The 20,259-nt window shown below is 41.2% G+C and overlaps 1 protein-coding gene across 2 annotated transcripts in view; it reads right to left on the reverse strand.

Annotated features, from left to right (window-relative positions):
- LOC144659711 (integrin alpha-V-like) overlaps nucleotides 1–20,259 on the reverse strand; it is a 29,389-nt gene extending 9,130 nt beyond the window's left edge. The window contains exons 1-21 of one of the 2 annotated variants that reach the window (XM_078520205.1): nucleotides 19,972–20,259; nucleotides 18,468–18,610; nucleotides 16,817–16,947; nucleotides 15,797–15,947; nucleotides 14,812–14,937; nucleotides 14,194–14,298; nucleotides 12,487–12,531; nucleotides 12,261–12,304; nucleotides 11,049–11,123; nucleotides 10,898–10,950; nucleotides 10,103–10,193; nucleotides 9,188–9,305; nucleotides 8,357–8,454; nucleotides 7,198–7,288; nucleotides 6,510–6,555; nucleotides 5,919–6,032; nucleotides 5,369–5,418; nucleotides 4,417–4,595; nucleotides 3,249–3,386; nucleotides 1,615–1,697; nucleotides 649–787 (exon numbers count right to left, since the gene is read on the reverse strand). In XM_078520205.1, coding sequence (XP_078376331.1) covers nucleotides 649–787; nucleotides 1,615–1,697; nucleotides 3,249–3,386; nucleotides 4,417–4,595; nucleotides 5,369–5,418; nucleotides 5,919–6,032; nucleotides 6,510–6,555; nucleotides 7,198–7,288; nucleotides 8,357–8,454; nucleotides 9,188–9,305; nucleotides 10,103–10,193; nucleotides 10,898–10,950; nucleotides 11,049–11,123; nucleotides 12,261–12,304; nucleotides 12,487–12,531; nucleotides 14,194–14,298; nucleotides 14,812–14,937; nucleotides 15,797–15,947; nucleotides 16,817–16,947; nucleotides 18,468–18,610; nucleotides 19,972–20,135 — 2,184 coding nt within the window. In that variant the 5' untranslated portion in view covers nucleotides 20,136–20,259. Of the gene's footprint in view, nucleotides 1–648; nucleotides 788–1,614; nucleotides 1,698–3,248; nucleotides 3,387–4,416; nucleotides 4,596–5,368; nucleotides 5,419–5,918; nucleotides 6,033–6,509; nucleotides 6,556–7,197; nucleotides 7,289–8,356; nucleotides 8,455–9,187; nucleotides 9,306–10,102; nucleotides 10,194–10,897; nucleotides 10,951–11,048; nucleotides 11,124–12,260; nucleotides 12,305–12,486; nucleotides 12,532–14,193; nucleotides 14,299–14,811; nucleotides 14,938–15,796; nucleotides 15,948–16,816; nucleotides 16,948–18,467; nucleotides 18,611–19,968 lie in introns of both variants that reach the window. The other variant, XM_078520204.1, reaches the window with a different exon arrangement.

A 20,259-nucleotide genomic window follows, 5' to 3' on the forward strand; every position in this document is an offset into this window, starting at 1 on the left:
TTGAGTGTCGAAGTTTACTCGCATTTGCTTTGGTTTTGCATTGCCACCGCTTAGTGATTGGTTTAAAAAACTCGCGCCACTTTCTCAACCAGTTTGAAGTAAAACCAAATCAATCGTGACTCGCTCGCGCACGTTTTCCGGCGCTTCGTGCCGACTACCAGTACTTACTTTGTGTTTTGATTGGTTAACTGGATTGTCTGTGTCGTTTGTGATTGGCCAGAGTGATTACTTTGGTTTGTTGTTTTACGACACTCAATCGAAAACCGCTGCATTATTGTTAACCGCCAAAAAAGGAAGAAGGGGGGGGGGGCTTAAAAGGACTATGTCACGGATTTTACCAGATTTTTGAACAGTCAAAATTTATATTTGTGTCGCAGGGAACCTGAAATAATAGTCCATTTTTATTAAAATTGCTATATAAAAGCACTGAAACTGTTAACGAGCATCTTTAGCTGCGGATGGCTCGGATGGAAACGGATTGCAACTTGAAAAAGTAAGACTTACTTTTACAAGTTGTTTTCGTGCGTCTTCAAAAAAATCGATATTTATAGTGACCCGTTTCTTGATAGCACTAGAACAGAGACCGCGCCCCGGACACCCCGAGAGCATCATCAAGGGTCTTAAGACATTCTTTTTACGTCGACATACCTTGCTGCTGGCATAGTCGATCACAGATGGGTACGTCAAGATGACCTTTCCAGGGTAGGCTGCGTCAAGTGCCTTGTTCTCCACCATCACCCTGACAGTAATTTCTTTGACCTTACCAAGCAGAATCTCGCTTTTTTTCCTGCAAAAGAATGATCAAATTTTGCTGTGATATGAGCCAATCAGAGCGAGCATTCTATCTATAACCAAGAACAAACTTCCGTTTGATAGGGGTGATATTCATTCTCGTCCCCAGAAACAAATGGCTCTGGGGACACATTGGCTGGATTTTAACATGAAATGAGCCGGCGTTTTAAAACCCTTATTTTTACTGGAGATCGAAACGGTTGATTTGATTGGCTTGATTTAAAACTCCCTTTGTTAAAATCTAGCCAATCAAATCATGTGTACCCAGAGCCAGTTGTTTCTCGTGCCCCAGGCTCAGCCGGCTAAAAGGGACAAGCAGCCCTGGGGACGAGAATGGTTATGCTGTCTTCACGAAGTCAAACTAGGGAGCTAAAGCAAACTACGTCGACAACGTAAACGAGAGTCACCAAAAAAAAAGGTTTAATGAGCAGTACAGTAACTCTGCACGTGTATGTGGTACATATCTTGGCCGTTCTTTGCGAAAGGACAATGTGAAATGACCATATTCTGCGTACAGTGGAACCTCGATTTAACGAACCTTTATATAACGAAGTCCTCGATATAACGAACGATATTTTTCGTCCCAGTAATAGCAAAGTATATGAAAAAGAACCTCGATATAACGAAACCTCGATATAGCGAACACATTTTGCCAGTCCTTTGGCCCTTCATTATATTGAGGTTTCACTGTAGTTTGGAGAACGCAAATGAAGACAGCCAAATTTTCGTATTTCTATTTGGGCTGAACGCTTTTTTTTTTGAGGCAAGTATTGTAAACAAAGATTTCCCCATAGAAGGGAGAAATGATACAAAACAACTTACCCTTCGCCAACTCTCACTTCTCCCCTGATAGATAAGTCTGGCTTACAGACTTCGTTATTTCTACACAGCTTTACAAATTCGGCCTAATGGAAGAAACAGCCAGAAATTGAATTACTCGAAAACGCGGCATAGAGCGGTTTTCACTTGAGTGTCGAAAGTAAATTGCGTTTGCTTTGGTTTTGCATTGCTACGCTTAGTGATTGGCTTAAAAATCTCGCGCCACTTTCTCAGCCAATCAGAACTAAAACCTAATCTCGTACCCAGATGTCTACTTACCACGGTAGTACACGGTAGTTCTCTCCGAGGGTTGAGAAGATCTGGGTACGATATTAAACTAAAACCAAAACCAATCGTGACTCGTTCGCGAAAGTTTTCCCGCGCTTCGTTACATGTATTTACTTCGAGTTTTGATTGGTTCACTGGATTGTCTGTGTCCTTTGTGATTGGCCAGAGTAATTACTTTGGTTTTGGTTTTCGGACACTCAATTGAAAACTGCTCTAACAATTGCGCTAATACATGGACCAACAACTTGCTTTCTATCTACAACCTCTTATAATTAAAATGTAAAAAAGTAAATTAAAATGTAAAAAATAAATAAATCTATATGATGATTTTTGCCTCTTGAGACACTGTATTTTAACAGCACAAGAGAGTGTCTCTGGGCGGAAATGAAACAGTTGCAATAAATGTAGTGACTGGGAATTTCGTTATAGAATTCAAGAAGTCTATTCAATGCTTTTAGACAAAAGTCAGTCCATGTTTTTTGCCCGTTAAATCGGAGTTGGGGGGAATAACATCGGACCGCCGTTTTTTTGAAATATAATAATAATAATAAAAATAATAATAACAATAATAATAATAATCTTTTATTAGGAAGCCTTCATTCACTATACAGTGGTTTTCAGAAAGGTCCTAACTAAGATTAAAAATACTTAATAAGACTATATACAATAAAACGAAAAATACCTAAGAATTAAAAACTATTATTAAAAACTAACTTGAATACAAAAGAAAGAATTAACTAAAAAACCTACTTAGAACGCTACACTTAAAATTTACAAAATCAAGTGCATTTCTGGTGTCTCTGTCTAGGTTATTCCAGTCTTTCAGAGAGTGATAACACACTCTCTGCTTTCCCCAATTTTTGGTTACATGAGGTAGCCTAAGCATGTCTTTATTCCTTGTGTTATAGCTATGAATGTCCCTGTTAGCTAGTAACTCCATAGAGTGATCCATAAGTCCATTTATACACTTATAAACATATATACAGCGATGATAAAATCTACGTTGTTCTAGGTTAAGCCACTTTAAAGCTACGAGGGCATCAGAAGCTGACGAATAAAGTGGTCTGTCCAGGATAATTTTCTGCTCAGCGACCTGGCCTCTGAATAGTAGCGAGGCTGAAGGTGACCTTGTTTTGATACAGACCTCACTGCTTTTGATGTGTAAATCAAGTTGTTCTGATGCTAACTAGTTGCATTTACATGAGAAAAGCACAGAGGTTTGTATCAATGCAAGGCCACCTCCAGCCTCGCTACCATTCAAAGGCGAGGTCGCTTAGCAGTCAACTGTAAAATGACCTTGTAACTGAGAACAAGTCTGGAATGAAATTATCGCGCAGTAGTTTACTTACTTGAGCTCTAAAAGACCGCTTACTGATGTCATTGTAGTCGTTCAATATTGGACACAGCGTACACGGCGCGGAATTCTTGAGGTCATACGTCAGGTTAAAGGTTAAATCTTCAAACATGTTCTGAAGTTGCTCCTTTTCCTTCAAGAAAATAAAGCGAATTTTTTTTTTAACAAATGATAAAACATGAAAAATGTAAGTACGCATGCACAAGAGAAATAATTTACAGGCCAGGCCTATGTAAGTTCAGAAAGTTGGTTAGAAAAGTGCCTATTTATTTAGGTAGATAAATGGGTACTGGTGAATTGTTATAACTTCAAGCTGACAAAACGCAGGGGGAGGGGGGGGGAGTTTAGTCTACAATGGAGTAGCATCCCACCCTTAAGGGGGGGGGGGAGTAGGAGTACTAGTTGTTGCTTCAAAATGTTACCAGACTCCTGTGGATTTTTCACACAAGTTGAACTTGCGAACAGACTTGCGTTGGCTGGCCAAACGGACCTTCAATTTACTTACAAGTGCACGCAAGTTGTCAGAAACACACCATTTCAATGCTACCGCACGCTCAAATTTAGTACTTGTAGTAATCACAAGTCAACGCAAGTGCACTTCGCCAAACGAAGACGCAAATAGATGCAAGTTTTCACTTGCACCCACTAGCGTCTTTGTTTGGCCAGGGCTTAAGACAACCTCGTTCCTAGGGTCTCTCTCTCCCCGCCCCCACACAGCGGTCAAACGCAGCGCGCGTGCGCAGTTCCTGTGTAATTCCCGCCAAAATAAAGTTCCGCCGTCCCTGAAAAGTTAAGGTTTATACGCCGCTTATGGATTTGAAATTTGATAATTCATCTCCACTGAGTGTCCCAGCTTGAAATGTTCTTTCACCGTACGATTTCTTTAACAATTTCTTACAATAGTTTGCCGCCCACTTTCAAGTCGAAAGTTCGAGGCGGCGAAGACCGGATGTGACGTCAACTTTTGCGTTTGACCGCTGCGAACCCCGCCCCCAAGATCGAGAGAAAAGAGACGATGCTCTCCTCTCTCGCTCTTAGGTTAGGCTTATAATGGCAGGTCAAAGATCAAACAGAAAAAAATGGAATTTTTCGAAGTATTAGTAAATATTAAGATGGTGATTTAGTGATTTCTGCGCTGCCGTGAAAATAGTAGAACAACCAACCCTTAAGTAGGCTGTGTCGAACAACTGACAATGCCATTCATTTTCTTTCGTCAAAGACATTTGTCCATTCATCGAAAAGGTAGGCTTGTTTTGGTAGAAGAAGAACATTCGTCGTAGATCACGTCCGTCTGTAAAACGCTCTTGGTCCAGATTTACTGAAAATGTGACATTTGGCATTCCTGAAAAAAAATATTTGAAAACTACGTTAACGAAAGTAATGGAGAAGTGAAGGTTTTTCAGGATTTTGAGCAAGTTAAAAAAAAGACAACATACAAAGAAAACAAAATCATATTAATTCAAACATATGAGGTCTTAACCTAAAGTGGGGCGGGGAAGGGAGGGGAGGGAGAGTCTCGTGACGTGTTGGGCAGCCTGGTTTAAAGAGATAAAGAATGCAAATAGCGGCAAATGTTTTAGGACAAACTGACAGATAGCTAGGGGGTCCCTCCTAGCCACTAAAGGGAAGCCTCGAGCCATGCGGCCCATACTGCCGGAGCTTATCCCGGTTTCTGTAGCATTAAGCGGCTAGGAATATTTCTACCCCCCCCCCCTGAATGGGATGCTAGTCCATCGCAGGGTACCCCCCCCCCCCAGCATTATGTCCCCGGTACCCATTTTTACACCTGGGTGGAGAGAGGCACTATTAAAGTAAAGTGTCTCGCACAAGAACACAACACGGTGACCCCGGCCAGGGTTCGAACCCGGACCGCTAGATCCGGAGTCCAGCACACTAACAATAAGCCCACTGCGCCTCTTAAATGCACTAACCAGGAGTCACTGACCAGGATCTAAGTGCCGAGAACTACGAGCCACTTGGCTTAAAAAGATTTTACTTTAAGGGTAGATCTGTAGCACTTTCTAGTGAATAAGTGCCTACAAAACTATGAACGCTATTAATTAGTTAGAGATTAATAGCGTTAATCAGATACCTTTCACTTCTTAGATGACTTACCAAGAGAGGGCATTTGATTCTTGTATTTTAAGCAAACCGTCACCTCGATACTGCAAACAAAAGAATTCCACTTTAAGTAATGGCAATTAACAGGGGAAATCTTACAATATTTACCTCATAAGCATAAGCGCTTCAGTTTCTGATCGAGCTACAAAAATATCAATTCTGAATATTGAAAGAGCCCGGCATGGTTAACTTTGGCTACAAATTTGAGCCTGATGTATAAAATACTTTTTCTTTGGCGCGGTTTTGAAAATTCAAAGTTTTACAAAGAACGTATGGGCTCATTAGCGCTTTTGCAATTTTTAATAATATTTCCTTCAATATTACAGGTAAAGAGCTGAAAATTTCGCCGATCGTTAAATTTCACAAGGTCTTTGATCTCCTGGAGTCAATTCGTATATGGCAGGATGCCTTCTCTTTGCAAAGTCGTATGCTAAGGAGGCAAAATTTAAACAATGACGTCAGCAAAGATCGCCCTATGTAATACACACCAGTTTGCCTCAAGTTATTTCCAATTTAAGCAGCAATATAAAATAAAATAAAATACCTTTTACGCATAACACCGTCGCTCGCTAGTCGCATATTGGTTTGGTTATCTTCCAGCGAAATCTGTGTCGGGCTCAATTTTATTTCCCCGTACATTTCCACAATTGGTCGGGCTCTAAGGTGGAACGAAACACATATTTTTCTTCCGTGTGTTAAAAGATTAAAACTAGTATTACAGGGTCAGCCACAACATTCGTAAAAAACGATATAAACCAATCAGCAGACGAAACAAAGACACGTGACTGGTAATAACGGCGGGTGCCACGCGCGGGAAGACCCTTGTCAGGTGTGAAAAACACATTGACGGAGACAATGGCGGGAATTTGTCAGAAAAACACGTAGCCAGCGCCAAGGGCGGGAAACTGATAACCAGCTCCAAGCACGGGAAAGATGCTTTTACTTTTGCATCTCATGACCATTGGCCAAAAGAATAATTTCTTGGCTCTGATTGGCTAGACTCGGAAATCACTCTAACTAATTACGCAACAAGCACACAGTGCCACATTTCGCTCTAAGTTTATCTGCGGGATTTTAATTAAACGTCTCAGTCTTAATCTTTTTAAACGTCGAGATATACAAGATGTTTTGTTACCTCAGTAAGAAGGCTCTGTCTGACGAATATGCACCAACAGCGAGATCTGTACAAAGAAAGGAAATCAGTGAATTAGAGTGGAAATAATGCAGGGTGCTGTCAACCTTGTTTCCAGGGTCTACTCCGCTTTCAAGATGGCGACTGGACGCGGCGAGCTGCCATTTTGAAAACTCGTCGCCGAGAAGACCCTGGGGACGAGGATGCGGTGCTGTTAAGTTTGAGCAGAGTTAATAGAGGGAGACGTTTGAGTTTGTGAATGAGCGCGTATGTTTAAGATTTGTTATCGCGAAAGTGACCGGGAAGTGATGGGTCAGATGGGCAATAATAAGGGTAGTATCAGCTATTGAATAAGCGACTGATATATATTTCAGTTGACAAATAGCCGTTATGCGTGTTTACGTCTGACAGGCTTGTTTCACCGCCAAGCCTCGCTTCTGAAGTGCAACCGTGTAAATTTTATCATAAACAAATTCCCAAAGCAGCAAAGATGGAAAGAATACCCATGTAAAAACTGCATGAAGGTGGCGGAAGGTTAGAAATATTTCTCGCAAACGAGGCTTAGTGGTGAATTTTGAGCATATGACGTTATCATACATAAGGCCTATTCTGAGATACGTGGTAGTTAGAGTGTTAGACAGAACAAATCAAAATCAAGTTGGCGACTTAGAAGGCATAATTGACATGATACCTGGATAGCCATTGTTGTCCACATCTAAATTTCCAGCCAGCGAAAATCCAAAAGTCTTCACACCAGCGGAGACATCGGACGCTTCAATTGCCTACGTACAGAAGATATTAGAATGAAAACCAAGAGAGGGGAAATTCGATAGAATTAACACTTACTGTAGTTTAAAGGAGCTCAGTCACGGACAACTCAACTTGAAAAAACTGGCAAGTTTTTTCAAGTTTGTCGGTCGTAATCCGTCTTAATCTTCGTCAGACGAAACCATCGATCCATGGTTATTTTCGGGTTTTGATTACTCCTTTGTTGTTTTCCTACATTACACAACTATTATTTTGAGGTTTCCTTCAATTTGGAAGTAATCAGAAAAATGACTTAAAATATCGTGACAATGCTGACCATGTTCCTTTAAGTTGGCTACTTCAGAGACTGGTCATCTTTAAAAGAAATGGGAATTTTCCACTTCTGTCGTTCATAATCTGTCTCACCATCCTTGCTTATTTTTGGTACAGTCAACTCTCTCTAAAACGGACACCTGTCCTTCGCGACCGGCTCCAACTGTCCGCCTTTAGAGAGGTGTCCGCCTTATAGGGAGTTTAGCTACAGTAAAATGACTGAAAAACGGCAGGGACAGGACAACACCAGGTCTCCGCTATAGGGGGTCCATCTTAAGGAAGTTAAGGACAGTAAAATGACTGAAAAACGGCAAGATGGGACCAACACCAGGTGTCCGTCTTAGAGAGGTGTCCGTCTTATAGGGAGTTAAGTTACAGTAAAATGACTCAAAAACGGCAGGGACAGGACAAACACCAGGTCTCCGTCTTATAGGGGTGTCCATCTTATAGGAAGTTAAGGTACAGTAAAATGACTGAAAAACGGCAGGGACGGGACAAACACCAGGTGTCCGTCTCCTGGAGGTGTCCGTTAAGAGAGAGTTAACTGTATTTTATAACTTCTATGGCGTTTTTCTACCTTAGAAAACTATTATTTTGAGGTTTCCTCAAATTTAAAAGCAATTTTCGAAAAATATCGTCATATCCAATAAAATGCAAAACAAAAGCGATTAAGAACAGTTGTGATCAGAGCTGTAAATACAATTAAACCAAACCACTCATTTAACAGATACTTTATCAAGAGCATGATTGCATACAAACGTTTTTCGTACCTGTCTAAACGACGTCTCAATGCCATCTTTTGTTCCAAAGTAGAGAAATACTACACCGCCCTGATCTTTCCCGCCATAAGGTGCACTAATGGCTACATCTGTTTTTAAAAGACAAAACAAATAATTCAGATGTAAAGTTTCCTTGGGGCCTCCCTTCGGAGCATTTGGAAATCCAGAAACATCAGCCAGAAAACCAAGATCCGATTTTTCAAGAGCAATGTCTTTAGTACTCTCTTGTATGGTGCAGAATCCTGGAAAATGACCAACACCATTAGCTACAAGCTACAAGTCTTCCAGAACAGGTGTCTACGAAGGATTCTCCGCATATTTTGGCCAAACACAATCTCAAACTATGAGCTGCGTAAAATTACAAGAACAGAAACCATCACACAGCAAGTGCAGCGAAGGAGATGGAGATGGATTGGTCATGTCCTTCGTATGATGCCTACAGCCCTACCAAGAGTCGCCCTTAGGTAGACCCCCGATGTCCGTAGGAAGAGAGGTCGCCCAAAAGAAACTTGGAGAAGGATGGTGGAAAGAGAAATGAGAGACAACGAATGGACATGGGGCCACCTCGAACGAGCAGCGGCCGACCGTAGCCAATGGCGCTATCTGGTTGAGGCCTTATGTGCACTTATGCACGAAGAGGAGTTAGTAAGAAGTAAGTAAGTCTCCTTGGGAACTTAAGTCCGCCACATTCAAGTTAATTGAACCATCGATAAGCTCAAAGTGGGCATGACAGCTCTTCGGAAATAATTTAAAACGTGGACTGAAACTTTCGCCACCCTGACACAATCGGGACAAATGTGCATTCAATGGGTTTTTCCCTACCTAGAAAACCATCTCTGTTTAGATCCCCTGCAATAGCCATTGCATAACCGAAAAGAGAACTTTTCGTTTTTCTTCCATCCAGGTTCATGGACTCCACATGATTGAGAGTACCAGGGCTCTGAAAAAGAAACAGTTCCTTAATGGTTAGGCTGCATTCATTATGTATGCTACAGGGGGGGGGACAGAGGATTTTTTTTTCAGCGGCTCGTTTTTTATATCCCCCCAAGGTCCATACAAATTTTCATAATCCCCCAAACAATCAGCCGAAAAATGAATACCACCCCCCCCCCTCCTCCCTCACAAGAAATATCAAAATAAATATCTGTATAATTATAATAGTACACTTTATATGTTTGAAAAATTTCAAGAGACATGTTTAATAAGAACATCGAGAGAGCTTTGACTGTTTATGTCATACCTATGCCAGCCAGTTTAAGTAGCGCGAATTAGGTATAGATAGCCTGCCAGCTCGAACGTTCAAACGACCCGGAGCTTACAAGTACCTCGGTTGTGTAGCTCTTATCAATATCAGTCCGCCCCGGGTAGCACTTAGTTTCTGAGTCTGTCAATGTCTAAGTTCTTGTTAAAAACAATCTAAACTGTTCATGGTCCTCTATCTAGTTGGCGTTCTGGTATTGAGATAGAGGTTCGTCTTGAGAGGTGCGCCATCAACATATTACTGTTGACTACATCATCGATTCCTGTCTGAAAGCATTTTTGAAACGATCACTAGACCTTTAGAATATCTTGACAATTCAATTTTGTGTTGCGTTAGACAGATATTTTCGACACAAAAATAAGGACATGCGCCCAGAAAATATGTTAAACAATTTGGGGAGGGAGGCGGGGTGGGGGTCAGCCCCCCTGCCTACCGTGCTCCACCGCCTATGTTCAAGCGCTAGGTTTAATGCTTACCTGTCCGTTATTCATGTAAACATAAACTCGTCCTTCGTCGCCATTTTTGCTGTGGTGGTGATACGGAGCGCTGACCAACAAGTCAGAATAACTACATAAAAAAAATAAGAGTAAAGATTGCCGGAGATTCAAATCTGCTGTTCTTTGATCTAATTTTAACTTGTTTAAGACTTCAATTCCCATCAAGAGTTTCGAAGATCAAAGTTAACTGAAACAAGTCAAACTTCTCGAAAAAATTAATTCACAGCTGAAAGATTCACAAAAAGGCGACTTTACGCTTTCCTTAAGTCGTATTTTTCTTACTTCTAAGTAAAAATAATTAAGAAAACGCAAGCAAACTCATTAATAATCTAACAGGGAGTTTTTCTTGTTGCTTGTTGGACTTGTCCACCTGTCTAGCAGGCCTCTTTCCAAAATTGACAAAAGCACAAATTCCTAACCGGTTAGCTCAGTTGGTAGAGCGCCGGACTGCCGTGCTGTGAGTCGGGATCGACTCACAGACCATTTACTCTTTAATCAGCCCGCTTAATACGGACACCCGTTAACACGGTCAACGGACACTTTCTTGTGTCCCGAGTGACAAACTCTTATACATTGTCAACCCCGCTTTATGGACACTGTTTATCTGTGCACTGGCAATTTTCATTGTCGCGATTGTTTGAGACCCCGCTTAATACGGACATCTTGTTATAGGTACAATTTGGCCTGTCCCCTTGGTGTCCTTATTAACGGGGTTCCACTGTATTAAATTGCAAACAAAAAAAGTAAAAAAAATTAAATAGTCGCATGTCGTACCCATCATTGTTCAAGTCGACTGCACATAATGACTGGCCAAAGTTGCTTCCCATCTAACACGGAAAAAAAAGGAGAAACGAAGCAATGAGCTATAGCTAAAGATAACAAAAGAAAAAGTGTGTCATTGTGGGGCATTTTGAACCATATATACCTGTACATTCGAGGGCCTAGGAAGAGTAGAGACAGACAATAGGTAGTTGTCGTAATCTACATCAAATGCCAAAACCTGTAAAAAGAAAAACAGAAACCTTTCGATTGTTTAATCTGGCGACAATGGTGAAACGACTGGATTATAATAAGCGGCATTCACACGACAAACTAAAGTTGGTAAACTTGTGTTGGCAAACTCAAGTTTGTATGTGTGAACGACAAAACAATAGTTGGCAAACTAGTTGGTAAACGGTTGGCGGCAAATAGAAGTTGTCTCTAGTCTCGTCAATTTTTTACCAACTTTTTTCTTGTTAGTTAACTCGTATTTGACATGCGAACGATTAGCAAACTTGTGTTGCTTACTTTCAACCAATCAAAATATGCGCTCTGTTCACGTGATTTGCGTGACACTTCACAAAATGGCGGACGACCGACAAAACGAACGCGAAGCTTAGCCATGAACCACGCGCACAATAATTTTTAAGGTCGCAGTATCTTTTGTGCGAAGCTCTTGGACGAGCGTACAGTTTCGTCCAAACCTTTCTATTTCTCCAACGCTTTTTGTTTCTTTTCCGGTTAACACTAAATAACAGCAAGACACTAGCGGCAACTCCACGTAAGTGCCATCGCACTAAGACGGCCGTGTTGCAAATTGGCATGTGTTGTGATTTGACGCGAGTTTGACGTGTGAAAGCTTGAGTTTTCCAACGTTTTGGAGTCTGCCAATACGAGTTTGCAGTTTGTCGTGTGACGGCCGCTTTAAATTTTCAATTCTATTTTTTCTGTGATTTGCTAAACCAAAACTGACGAAGTCACATCTGGGCAATTACCACAAATGACAAGAAGACAGTGAACCAATCGCATCTCGAAACAAGAACATAAGCAGAGAAAAGCGCGGGAAAAAATGCAGCCGGTCGGATACCAAGCGCGGGAAAACGCGCGCCTGAAGCGGATTTGGGTGTGATTCTGATTTGTTGAGAAACACAGCACGTTGCACGGTTTTTTCCTCGATTTCACAAGGTTTTTGAACCAATCATCGAGCCCAGCAATAAACCTTTGTTCTTCTTAAATTGCTGAGAAAGGTCTATTGCACTGCTCTTTTACAGAGCAAGTGTATTCAGTAAATCAAGTTAAATCCAATTAAGCAAAAATTTTAAACGACCTCCAGGTTTCATACATCGGTTAAGAATACTCTTAAAATTAAAATGTTTACCTTTCCCTTTAGATTTTCGGCCCGAGGAGAGCTCGCAATTAATTCTGTAAGAAAAAATATTACGAGAAAAATGTTAAAATAAATGACCACAATTCCAAGCTTATAATTCTAAAACTGGGCAGCTTTTTCCCATACCAGGGCAACTCAATTAACGTTCACTCTGAGGTGTAGGTGATAATTAATTCAAAGCTGTGCAGCGATCTTTTTATAGATGTAAAGGGAATACCTTGTCTGTCTGGATATTTGAAATTTCCCATGGCAACAGCGTATCCTGTAATTACAAAATTGTTTTAGAAAACATAGCAACAAAGAGAGTTTAATTATTAACCTTTTGAGTTTTTTCTTGTGTCTTACGTACATTTATACCATGCCATAGAAAATACAGCCAATCAGAATACAGGAAAGCCGTTGTATATTCGACGGTATTCAACCCAACCTTCCCATCGTGCGCTGCGATCTTATTCTCGATGAAATTTAGTAAGCGTATTTTCTATGGCATGGTATAAAATAGTTACACAACACTTTCTCGTGGTATACTATGGAATATCCCACTTGTCACTTGTATTTTCTTTGTATACACACTCACCTAAAGGCTCGTGTGTATACCGAGAAAATACAAGTGACTCGTGGTATATTCCATAGTATACCACTCGAAAGCGTTGCATAACTAGTATATAGGCGGGAGGCGCAGTGGTCTTATGGTTAGCGCGCTGGACTCCAGATCGAGCGGTCTAGGTTTGAGTTGGGTTTTGAATTTAGCGCACAATTATCAACCAATCAGAAATGACTGTCTAGCTACGTCATCAATATGGAACTGTGATCTGTTGCACGACGCTGCAAAGAGTATAGAGAGTTTTCATATGACGACACGGCAGCCATGTTGGTGTTCCAAACAAAGAAACGGCGGCCATATTGGTGCACTAAACTAATCCTACAGGGAGTGAACTCTATTGACAAACATCGCCTTTTGTCTCAGTGATCCAATATGGCCGCTTGTCACCTGAGTGAAAACGCTCTATAAACACTGCCCGTGGATGGAATGCTCATCCATCGCACGAGCCTTACAGCATTTTGTTACGTTGTCCAACAGTTCGCCGATAGCCATTTACAGGGACCTTACGAGACCACGACGGCGACCTTGACGACAACGTCGACTAAAACATGAATTTATATTTTACTCTAGAATCTCACAACTATCCTAATTTATTTAGTGCGTTCACTGGTGTCAGAACTAATCTCGAGCTAAATATGTAAGCGTATTTATTTATTAAATTCAAACTAGAAACATAAAATTTTCGCCGTCGAAGATCATGTTCTTCAGACTACGCAGAATTTGGTCATTTCACGACGTTGTTTTGCAGAGTACGACAAAGAAATGTACCAAGATGGAGAACGCACGCGCAGAGCTATTGTACTGCTCATTAAACCTTTTATTTGGCGACGTTCTTGTTGCAGTCACCGTCGTGATTTAGTAAGGTCCCTAATAGAGCGGTTTTCACTTGAGTGTCGAAAGTAAATTGCGTTTGCTTTGGTTTTGCATTACTATGCTTAGTGATTGGCTTAAAAATCTCGCGCCACTTTCTCAGCCAATCAGAACTAAAACCAAAACCAATCGTGACTTGCTCGCGCACGTTTTCCCGCGCTTCGTGCCAGCTACATGTATTTGCTTCGAGTTTTGATTGGTTCACTGGGTTGTCTGGGTCCTTTGTGATTGTCCAGAGTAATTACTTTGGTTTTGGTTTTACGACACTCAATTAAAAACTGCTCTATAGCCCGCGCACGGACGTCTCTGAGGAAATAGGTGTGATAGCCGCACGCACGCTACCATTTGTACTCCTGCGTGAAGATAGCCACTGTGAGTGTCTTGTTCTGAGGTCTACAATGCTCTCTTTAAAAGTAATCATGATGATCTCTAAAGCGTATAGCTGCTCACCTATTAAATTACCGCCAGTTTTAGAGCCATCCAGTACTTGTCTTTTTGAAGATCTTGCAGACTCCGGGTTCCGGTCGGAAACGAATTCGAAGAATTCAACAGAGCCTGTTAGAAAAAAGGGAGATAATTATAAGGCATAAAATCAATTTTCTGCAACTCATGCAGACAGACAGACAGACAGACAGACAGACAGACAGTAAAGCCCTGGCCAAACGGTAACGTAAGTGGACGCAAGTAGCCGCAAGTGGAACTTGCGTGCAGAGTTGCGTTGGCTGGCCAAACGGACTCGCAGGTTCTTGCAAGTGCACGCAAGTTGTCAAAAAAGCCATTTGAATGCTACTGCACGCGCTGCAACTCAGTACTTGAAGAGCAAGACTTGTGTTAAGTGTGTGTTGGGTGGCCAAACGGTGAAAAACTTGCGTTGACTTGCGTTCACATTTAATAAGTGAACGCAAGTCATCGCAAGTCAACGCAAATGCACGCAAGTTCTGGCTAAACGAAGACGCAAGTGGGCGCAAGTTGAAGCCAGACCTTAAGAAAGCAACGCGACTTTATGCTGAGGAGACTGTTTATTACGTTGAATCTTTTTGCGCATTGAACAAAGCAAGACAACTTTACCATTCATCGCGAATCGACCAGGCGACCCCAGCAAGACAGTCATCCCATCTTTTGACATCGCAGCACTTAAGCCTGCTTGACAGACTCCATCTTTGTTCTCTAAATAATCTCCGCTGGAACCTCTAACTGAAATATACCAACAATATTTATCTATCAACTACCGAACGACCTTCACGTCAGTATTAGTCAGTTCCACGCTGTGATACTGTGGTGAAACCGAAAATAAGTACAAAGTATTTCTTGAACGAGGGAGGGCGAAAGGGACCTAAAAGAGCTTGCGTATCTGGCGGTTTTGCTGGGGTTAATAATCGCGAGCAAGCGGCTAAGCCGCGAGGATATAAGCGAGGAAGAAAGTTTTTCGCTTTCTTCTCTCTAAGACCCTCGCTGCTTCACGCTTGCTTACGCGCGGGTTAACCCCAACAAAACCGCCAGCTACGCAGGCTAGACCTAAAAGGAACCCCTGAAGTCTCGTTTTGTGGGTGTGGCTCGGCGTTGTTGTCTAACTATCTGGCGATATTTCACGCGATTTTGCAAATGGAGGTTATTTTAATTGTTTTCTTGCATTGCTGTCACTTCATAACAGTATTGTAGCAGCTCTCGTAAGTTTTTGTAATTCTAATGGTCCACTAGTGTAGCAGCTACTATTGTGTTTGGGGCTAGGCGTGTTTTTATGTTGTTTGTTCTATTGTTTTCTCGAAGGGAAGCGAGCCATTCATGTGAGACTTTACGATGAGCTGCTACATGTGTGAGAAGAGATGATAAATGGGCGATCGAACGAACGAACGGACGAACAAACGAACAACGAACGAACGAACAACGAACGATCGGTGATCGATCGAACGAATGAACGAACGAACGAACGAACGAACGAACAAGCGAACGAACGAAAAGATCGATGAAATACGTAATTGTCAAGGTAATAAGTATTTGTAATACTTTTGTTATAAACTTAAAATAACAAATAAAACTATATAAGTCTACTTACTGCCATGGAAGCAAGGCTGAAGAGTAGGAGATGACACGTAACCCAAGCTATTCATTACTAAGAAGCATTTTCCCACGACGAATGGCCTCCTATGCTCAGGTGTTTCACCGGCTCTAACACTTCCACTAACTGTGTACCTTGGCGCACACGCCTAAAAATGAATAGGGTTGATTGCTCACTAATAACTACCTTAAGGTTACATTTGTTAGCGGCTACTAATCTTAGCGATTTCAACGAGTTGGGCTAAAATCGCTAAATTTGGTACTCGCTAAAATTAAATATAGTGGCCCTGTTCAACTATATGACAACGTCAGAAGGTAGGAAAACAATCAAGAAGGGTTGAGAGAGAGCTAGGCTTGCCGGCATCGTGGAGAATATGACTGATTTTCCTGATGAGGACCCGTTTTCTAACATTTGCAATTCACTGTGTTCTTTCTGACAATGATAATGCTCGTTCAATTTCAAGTGACTTTGTTCTAATACTGAACATTTATTTCCATCTTAGCTATATATTAATTTTTTTTAATTTTTAATTTTCGGAAAATCGCTGAATTTAATAGTCGCTAAATCCTGCTCAGAAAAATATCCCTAAAATTAGTAGTCGCTATAAATAGTAACCTTAAGGTAAGACTTTCCGAATGTGAAAACGAGTGCTGGTGTTGAAACTTTAAACCGTTTGGTGCAGAGAGAGAGAGCGAGATGGCGATCAGTAGTCGAGGGATTTAAATCCCTTAACAGTTCCTGAAACAGCACTAGGGCGTTACGATGTTGCTCAGCTAATTTTAACGAATTTTTATCGATTTTATTATATTGTGATTTTAGTGTTTTTTTTTTTCCTTATTTTTTTTTTAACATACAGTAATTGTAAAGCGCCTAGAGCAGGCCTGGATAGGCGCTATAAAAATGTTTATTACTATTATTATAATTATTATTATTATTATTATTATTATTATTATTATTATTATTATTATTATTATTATTATTATTATTATTATGTTACTTGTTTCAAATCCTACTTACCAATAATTTGCCGTAGGTGTTTTCGGAAGTAGCACTTATCAGAGTTGCTCCGAGCCACTGCCCAGATTTCTCTTCTAGATTCACAATATGTGGGTCACCTTGTTTGTCCGTCCATTGTTCTGTTTGAGGTTCTTTAAAGTGTTAAGAAGTAAAGTCTCAGTTCCTAAGAACAGCGCTTACTTTTGTTTTTTTCTTTTTTGAAGAGCACCGCCATTCTCGCTTGTCCCTCTTAGCCGGTAGAGCCTGGGGCACGAGGAACAAGTGGCACTGGGGACACATGATTAGGCTAGATTTTTTGCAAAAAGAATTTAAAGCTAGCCAATCAAATCGACCGTAGTAAAATCCCTTACAACAAAGGGATTTTAAAAAGGATGATTTAATTTGCCAAATTTAAATTTCCTTTGTTAAAGATCTAGCCAATCAAATCATGTGACCCCAGAGCCACTTGTTCCTAGTGCCCCAGGCTCTACCGGCTAAAAGGGACAAGCAGCTCTGGGGACGAGAATGGAGCCCACAGTTCCCCTCCCCAACCCCCACTCAACCCCCGATGTGTTGATACCCTAGTAGTACCATAATTTCATGCAGTTGTGCGAAGACGAAAGAGAATAAAACCCAAGCCAAACAGAAGTAGTCGAAAGTTTTGGACTATAAACTTTCGCTCAGACTGACGTTTGGAAGCCTAACGGACACTTGAAGGTCATGATATATACGAGGCAATTTTTCTTGAGACTTGCAACGCATGCCAACAAACGCTGCGGATGCCAGTTGCCAAAAACAATTCAGGTGTAACACACTATTTAAGTAGCCTACAATACAACAAAATGTGTTGCAAGTAGCGAGGGAAGTAGAACCATCCTCTCCTCTGTAACTAACGTTGCCAGACAAGTGAGGGAAGTAGCTGCGTGTGACCTTCATCTGCAACTTGCAACGCAATATTATTCAAAAATGAGCCAATCACAGCGCGTCCTTAGTTCGCGAACGATTTCAAGATGATAATTTCCAGCGTATGCGTTTTAATGCAAGTTGCGAACAAAAATGACGAAGTGTGACACTCCTCTGCAACTTGCAATGTTTTTTTAGTCGTTACTGTTGCGATGCAAAAATTGCCTCGTGAACTACGCGCAAGTTGTCAAACAATTAAGAGAAGCCATTTGAATGCTTCCACGCGCGCGCTGGATCCGCGTGCGTTCGATCGGCGAAAAACCTGCGTCCACTTTCGGGCAAATTTCTCTCGATCAAAGTGAACGCAAGTCATTGCAAATGCGTGCAAGTCTAAGGGAAACGGAGTCGATAGTTTAAAATTTGTTTCCGTTTTGCCAGGCAACGTTGCTTTTACGCTTCCTTTTCGTGTTTTTATTTAGCGCCCTTTTGATCACGCGGCGATGCGCGTACGCGACTACTGTCGCGCGGCGCTCCGTTTTCGCGTTCTTATCTCGTGTCCGCTTTTGGCGCTTTGCGTTCATTGTCAGTCTCCTCTCCCCCCCCCCCCCCCCCCCCCTTCCCCCTTTCCCACTTCTGCGCCAAAATAACACGGGAAAAGAAAATGAGGTTACTGGTAAAATTTGAGCAATGTCAATGTGGTTGAAAACGTGGCTTCACGTAAAATTCTGTTACACAAAATTAGTTTTTTGGTGCATAAATTTGTGCTTACCGGTATCGTCAATCGTGATCACAATACATTCCTTTTTTGGGTCAGACGTGCTGCATTTGTAAACACTTCCGTATCTTTCTCTTTCAGTGAAGTCTTTGTCTGTCTGCGCTGTCTTGTTTCCTAAAGGAGCCCCGACCACAACCCTAATAATTAAAACAATACAATGACGTTGCTGTAAGATTATTTGTTACTTGAACATGAAGGCGTCAATTCCTATTACCATAAACTCGTGTTTTTCACTTCCGTTGCACTAGAAAGCCAGGTTTTCACTAGCGACGCCAGCACGAGCGCAAGGATAACAGCTCTTATTTCACCGTTAAAACGGCTTTGACGCAAGTAAAAACACAACCGCATTGAATTTTGATGCTTGTGCTTGTTCTTGCCGCAAGCACCACCACAAAGGTCGAATTGTTTTTCTTTTCTCGTGCTTGCGCTTTATGCTTGCGCTTGTGCTTGCGTCGCTAGTGAAAACCAGGCTTTATAATAATTTACGAAGTATAAGTCACGGAAATTTGTAGTTAGTTCTATGTTTGGGGTGGTTCGTCGGAAGAGCGAGGAAATAAGAGGTGGTTTTAAAATATATTGGCATGTATTCGAAAATAGCTTCAGTGGATTATGTCGCATTTCATTCATTCCTCGAGAACAGTGACAGCGTGACGGTGGATTTTATGCAAAGTTCAATTTCATGTTAGTATTAGCACAGCCAAAAGACAATGGTGAAACGAGATTAAACAACGAAAGAAATAAATACAGAATGACTCATTTATCTGGTTTTCTTTTGTCTTTTTATGCGTATCTGACCACAAAGATTACACATCTTTCCAATATTTCGCGGTGTATTCGTCGAGGTCATGTCTGGTTGACAGATTTCGCGCTGTGAACAGTTAAAATTAGCACCAACGAAATACATGCTTGAGCTAATTTTAACGGCTGTTTAAGATTACAACTGTGTAAACTTGGACGTAGTTACGCATAAAATGTACAAAAGAAAAAAACAAACCGAGCTTGTAGTGCTTCTTCAGTCGCTTATTTATTTAATTTTCATCAATCATTGCATGCCGCAGTGTTAATCAACTTAAAATGTGACGAGATCGAATTTACGATAAACTCGAAGGTGTGTCGATATCGTATCACGCCATTTGGTTTATAGTTGTACACTTACAATTTTTAATGTTACCTAATAGCTTTCTTACAATTAAATATAAGTTTTGGATAAAGCAATGTATGTCTAGATCTTATCGTGAAGGCCAGTCTCGTGAACACAGCATGCAGATGTATGACTACTTGACAAAGTTCTCGTGATTTTGCGAAGACGATCGAGCGATGACAGCTCGACCACCTCAGACTTCGCATGAGTTTCCAGCGTCGGGTTTTGTTGTTGTTCAGTTTAGCGCTAAAGCGTACCATCCCGCACTGGCTTTAAAAACTACAACATTCTAGGCTTAAGTAACTCCTCTTGATCAACAACACAATTCAGTAGATTTCAAGGTTTGTGACTTACCACTTTGACTTAGCTATATTTTTCTCATTGTGTAGGGCAACAGCATATCCAAAATACTCTCCAGGGCTTCCTTTATAGACGTCAGGATCTTTTATGTCCAAATTAAAAGGCAAAACCACTGCAAAACACGCAACAAGCGCCAAGACAACGTGCCAAGTGCGAGCCATCGCTTCTGAAGTATAAATGCTCGATTCCTTAGCTGAGAATCTCGTACTAAATAACGTGTACTTGAGCGACCAGTGCTGTTATGTTTATTTTAGTGCTATCAGGAAAATTTTAATTTGCAAGTAT

Source organism: Oculina patagonica, chromosome 7, assembly GCF_052425735.1.
Source record: "Oculina patagonica isolate OP01 chromosome 7, crgOcupat, whole genome shotgun sequence".
In the NCBI taxonomy this organism is placed as follows: domain Eukaryota; kingdom Metazoa; phylum Cnidaria; class Anthozoa; order Scleractinia; family Oculinidae; genus Oculina; species Oculina patagonica.